Source organism: Sinocyclocheilus anshuiensis, unplaced genomic scaffold, assembly GCF_001515605.1.
Source record: "Sinocyclocheilus anshuiensis isolate Anshui unplaced genomic scaffold, SAMN03320099.WGS_v1.1 scaffold2267, whole genome shotgun sequence".
In the NCBI taxonomy this organism is placed as follows: Eukaryota; Metazoa; Chordata; class Actinopteri; order Cypriniformes; family Cyprinidae; genus Sinocyclocheilus; species Sinocyclocheilus anshuiensis.
Window position 1 is genome coordinate 195,083 of NW_015541483.1, and position 5,590 is coordinate 200,672.

At 39.7% G+C, this 5,590-nt stretch overlaps 1 protein-coding gene across 2 annotated transcripts in view; it reads right to left on the minus strand.

The window, feature by feature from the left end:
* The window catches only part of LOC107690840 (BRCA2-interacting transcriptional repressor EMSY-like), a 20,231-nt gene that overhangs the window by 5,118 nt on the left and 9,523 nt on the right, over window positions 1–5,590 (minus strand). Inside the window, exons 12-16 of one of the 2 annotated variants that reach the window (XM_016489261.1) lie at window positions 5,312–5,473; window positions 3,305–3,473; window positions 1,607–1,771; window positions 1,158–1,313; window positions 341–441 (exon numbers count right to left, since the gene is read on the minus strand). In XM_016489261.1, coding sequence (XP_016344747.1) covers window positions 341–441; window positions 1,158–1,313; window positions 1,607–1,771; window positions 3,305–3,473; window positions 5,312–5,473 — 753 coding nt within the window. Of the gene's footprint in view, window positions 1–338; window positions 442–1,157; window positions 1,314–1,606; window positions 1,772–3,304; window positions 3,474–5,311; window positions 5,483–5,590 lie in introns of both variants that reach the window. The other variant, XM_016489260.1, reaches the window with a different exon arrangement.

A 5,590-nucleotide genomic window follows, 5' to 3' on the forward strand; every position in this document is an offset into this window, starting at 1 on the left:
TTAACATATAATAATTGTTGTTTCAATAATTGCAATTAGACGTTTCCCCTATTTATTCTGCCTGTTTTTTAATGAAATAATGCACATGAAGTTTCAAGTCTGGTACAAAATTGCCAGTGAATTTTCCAAAAGTTTCTCATAAATATTCACATATTTAAAACATTAATCTCGTAACATTATTGTTGCAGTTTTAGATGCATTCCTGTAGCTCAATGCCAAGGTTATGGTTCAAGGAATGCATGTAAAGTAATTGTAGTATAAATGCGTTTATGCCCGTCAGACGCGGGAGTGTAAATCAGTGGCACAAACATATGTGGTCACATGACTGTGTGGTTCTGACCTGTTGTGTGGCTGTCATCGGCACTGCTGATGGTGGACAGGACACTGACTGGCTGCTGGACTCAGTGACGTCTCCTCCGATCACAGCCTTACACACTTTACCTGAAACAGCAGAGCAACATCACAGTAAAGTCTAAATATAGAACAGAGAGTTCCGGTGCTTGATTCTGATTGGCTGAGCCGCGTTCGAAGCTGTTGTAAATGACTCTACAAAGTAACATACACTTTTGTTTACGTTTGTGTGTTGCTCGGCAACCACTTTGTAGCAACCACAACTGTTTCTGAGGAGCTACATTGTTTGGTGGAAGAATACTGTTTTTATTAATATCATTACTCTACTCTATTCCTATTATAAGGTGGGGCGCTCTCTCCCACCTTCAATACCACGACTGAGGTGCCCTTGAGCAAGGCACCGAACCCAGACGGCTCGCCCAAAAATTATCATTCTGTCCTCATTTACTCACCCTCCACTTGTTCCAAACCTGTATGAGAACGTTGGTAATAACCAAGCAGTTGACGGCACCCATTGACTTCCATTGTACTTTTTTCCATACTATGGAACTCAATGGGGACCAACAGCTGTTTGGTTAAACACACAGGTTGAGGGTGAGTAAAGGATGACAGAAGTCTCCCTTTAAGACCTGCACAAATAAAATGAATACTGTGTGACCGAACCCATCCATCTCAAAATAAATCACATATCTCAGGCTGCAACGTGCATTTATGATGTTTTTATGACTTCTTCTTCAGGACCTGCAGTGACCCTGCATCATGAGATGTTTCGAGTGTGACTGAGCTGAGTGAGGTGTTGATGTTACCGATGGGGATGTATTCAGTGACCGGGTCCGTGTCTCCGGCGCTCTGACCCGACGGCTCCGGGGACTGTCTCCTCTCCGCCGTCACTGGGATCGGCACTGCCATCTGACTCAGGTCGATGGTGTGCTGGCGTGGTTTGGCGTCGCTCTTCTCCTTCACTGTAACATCACACACACACACACACACACACACACACACACACACACACACCCTTCTCTTATGAACGCCCCTGGTTTTATGAAGCCCCTCCCACAGAAATACACAATGGGCTCTGATTGGTCTGCTGGCTCAGTGTGTTGTGATTGGCTAAACCGCCTCTAGTGTGCGTCTAACTTTCAGCGTCTTAACTTTGCAGATATTGTTTATGCTCAAACAGCAACATTGCACACTAACTGAAGTTAAAAAAGTGAAATCACAATCAACGCAGCAGGAGCGCTCCAGAGATACGCACCGCTGGTCTGCTGCAGCTCCAGCAGGGCTTTGATGGTGGATGTGGCCGACTGAGACTCTCCCGTCATGTCCTGGTAAATGATGGTGGGACTCGCCTCCACAGACACCTCCTGCTCCGTCCACTCCTGCCCCCTGGAGGTGATGAGGTGCACCACCGGCTGAGCATCTGAACACGGAGACAACACACTTAAACACTCAAACACTGCAGCAGCCACAGAGTTCTGACACACAGCCGAGTGAGATGCTGATTGGATGCTGGAATGTGGGCGTGGCTTGAATGCAAGTGGACTGTAAGGGGCGGGGTTTAAGCAGAATACATGACTAAAGAAATTCTGCATAAATCTGTCGTTATAGTGCATGGTCAAAAAATGTTTGAGGCAAGATACGACAGGTGATTAGGGTAAAAACATTAACTAATAAATATCAGCAGATTAATCACAGTACATTAAAATAATTGTTTTCTGAAATGTTGTTTAATATGCAATGAGGCACCATCAGATTAAATATGCACTCATTTCCAGAGGATTGGATAAAGCCAGGTTATTAAAGGTTTTTCTAGAGAGGATTCTGGATTTCTCTTTTTATCAACTGACAGAAAACAAACACATTTTCACCATGTTTTTAGGAGTAAATTGTGCTCTAAATCAGTGCGAATAAAATATGAGCAAACCTACAGAACATAGAGAGGAATAAAACTGTAAAATCTGGTGTGTGTTTGAGAAAAAAACTCTTTAACGATATGGATTGAAATCTACAAACGCAAATAGATAAAGTGTGATAAAAGAAACACTTAAATGTGTATCTGGGGTGTTTTCTTTCCACTAGTCTGAAAGAAGCAAAAAACTGAGCAGTGCATGAAAACACAATGATTCATTCATCATTCATATTAAGATCAGTAACGTGCATTTAGAGAACAGATAAAGTGAATTTGCATTTCATGCAGACTTTAAACTGCAATGGATAGTTCATCCAAACATGAAAATTCTGACTATATGTGACCCTGGAGCACAAAACCAATTGAAACTGAGATTTGCGCATCAGCTGAAAGCTGAATAAATAATCTTTCCATTGATGTATGGTTTGTTAGGATATGACAATATTTGGCCGAGATACAACTATTTGAAAATCTGGAATCTGAGGGTGCAAAAAAATCTAAATATTGAGAAAATCATCTTTAAAGTTGTTCAAATGAAGTTCTTAGCAATGCATATTACTAATCAAACATTAAGTTTTGATATATTTACGGTAGGAAACTTACAAAATATCTTCATGGAACATGATCTTTACTTAATATCCTAATGATTTTTGGCATAAAAGAAAAATTTATAATTTTGACCCATACAATGTATTGTTGGCTATTGCTACAAATATACCCCAGCGACTTAAGACTGCTTTTGTGCTGCAGGAACACATATTTACTCACTTTATGAGTTTCTTTCTTCTGCTGAACACAAAAGAAGATATTTCCCATCGACTTCCACAGTATGGAAAAAAATACTATGGAAGTCAATGGGGACCGACAACTGATTGGTTGAACACATTCTTCTGTTGTGTTCAGCAGAAGAAACAAACTCATACGAGTTTTTCAAAATCCTGAAGGAGAGTAAATGACGACTCGCTTTTGAGTAAACGAAGAGTCATGTCCAGATGAGATGCATTGGTGAGTCCACACTGAAGCGCGTGATCTGCGTGTACTGACCGTGAGTGCTGTCAGACGACACCGGGCTGCTCTCCGTATACGAGGACAAGTCGTCCTGGCCGGATCCGGCGCTGCGTGAGACCTGCTGCAGCGTCTCGCTCACCAGCTGACGGGTCTGTTCACTCACCACCGCCGTCTGAAACGCCATGGGCTTGGGCTTGATCAGGACCTGCACACAACACCATCATTAGGTCATTAGGGCTGGGTAAAAAATATAGATATCTCGATATTAATCGATTCTCATTTTTACGGAACGATATCTCAATATAACGGCTTGTAAACAATGTAACGTCACACTTACCTCAGAAAAACGTATTCGGTGACCATAAACTCATTAGTCAGATAGAAAAATAAACTGTAGAGAGGGGCATTTTGCTAAATATATGCACCATATAACATATTCATTATAATTTTTACTGTTCTTCAATGTTTAATTTATGTTTGAATAAATCCATCAAGTTTTTATGACAGCCACCATTTAAATGTTTATATATATTTTTTAAAACGAATTGAAGTAGAAGTATTAATATGTAATTGTAACTTTATTATTGTAAAAACTTCATTAATTTTAACCTTCAATATTATAATGTAGTACCAACTGACTCTCATGCATATTTTACAGCATTAGTTGAGATTTGTTTTCCTTGAGAAAATTTGGCATGTACTGTACCTGATATATGTCCAAAATAATCGATATTGAATCGAATCGAATCGCAAGCTTGTGAATGAGAATCGAATCGTGAAATCTGTGTCAAGACCCAGCCCTACTGATCATTAGCAGTCATCACAGACAACCAGAGATCTAGAATAATCACGACACTACAATGCTGCTTGTCTGACTAATGATTGATTATAGCGCAGCAGTCAGAGTAAAAATCTCTTTATTTTCTCCAGTGGAGAACTCATCTGTAACAATAACTCATAAAGCGTTGAAGACAGACTAACTGTGAGCGATGTGATTGTTAATCGATCGCACTTGCTTCTGTTGAAGCCGTCAGCATGCATTATTTCATCTTGTGTGAAACTAATCACGTTTAACAGCAGAATTCCTGGTGGAAAACTCCATTACCCATGACTCTGAGAAGAAACCACCGCAAAATGATGCAATACACTTACATAACATCATGAAATCAATAGATTTAGCCTGTATTTATCATTTTATGTCAATTTGCAATGCTTTATGGGATTGTAGTTTTTTTCCATCATTAAAGTCATTATGTTTACTGTCTTCACTCTTGATATGTGACCCTGTAGCACAAAACCAGTCATAAGGGTCAATTTTTTAAAATTGAGATCTGAAAGCTGAATTAATAATCTTTCCATTGATGTATGGTTTGTTATGATAGGACAATATTTGGCTGAGATACAACTATTTGAAAATCTGGAATCTGACTCACTGTATGAGTTTCTTATTTGATCAAAAATACAGCAAAAGCTGTAAAATTTTGAAATATTTTTATAATTTAAAACAGCTGTTTTCTATGTGAATATCTGTTAAACTGTAATGTATTTCTGTGATGCGCAGCTGTATTTTCAGCATCATTACTCCAGTCTTCAGTGTCACATGATCTTCAGAAATCATTCTAATATGCTGATTTGCTGCTCGAGAAACATTTCTGATTATTATTCATATTTAAAACAGCGGAGTAGACTTTGATGAATAGAAAGTTCAAAAGAACAGCATTTATCTGAAATAGAAATCTTTTGTAACATTATAAATGTGTTTATCATGCCTCTTGATCAATTTAAAGTATCCTTGCTAAATAAAAGTATTAATTTCTATAATTTCTTTCCCCCAAAATAAAAAAAAAATTATACTGACTCCAAGCCTTTGAATGGTAGAGTGTATAATGTTACAAAAGCTTTTTATTTCAGATAAATGCTGATCTTTGGATCTTTCTATTCATCAAAGAATCCTGAACATATACTGTATATATATATATGTGTGTGTGTGTGTGTGTGTGTGTTTTTCTGGTAGTAGTTGCCTGTAATAAGCGGGCGTCTGACCTGTGTTTTGCCCTGCTGTCCGTAGACGATCTTGGTGGGGATGATTTTGGTGGACGGCTGGACGCCGGCGCTGAGGCTCTTGGGCTGCGCCACGATCATTTTGGTGATGGGCCGCGATGCGGTGATGATGGCGGGCTTGGCTCCGGGGACGGCCTGCAGCGTCTTCTCTCCCTGACGCGCACACACACACACAGACACAGACACAGACACAGACACACAGGCACAGACAGACACACAGACACAGACACACAGACAGACACAGACACACAGACACACAGA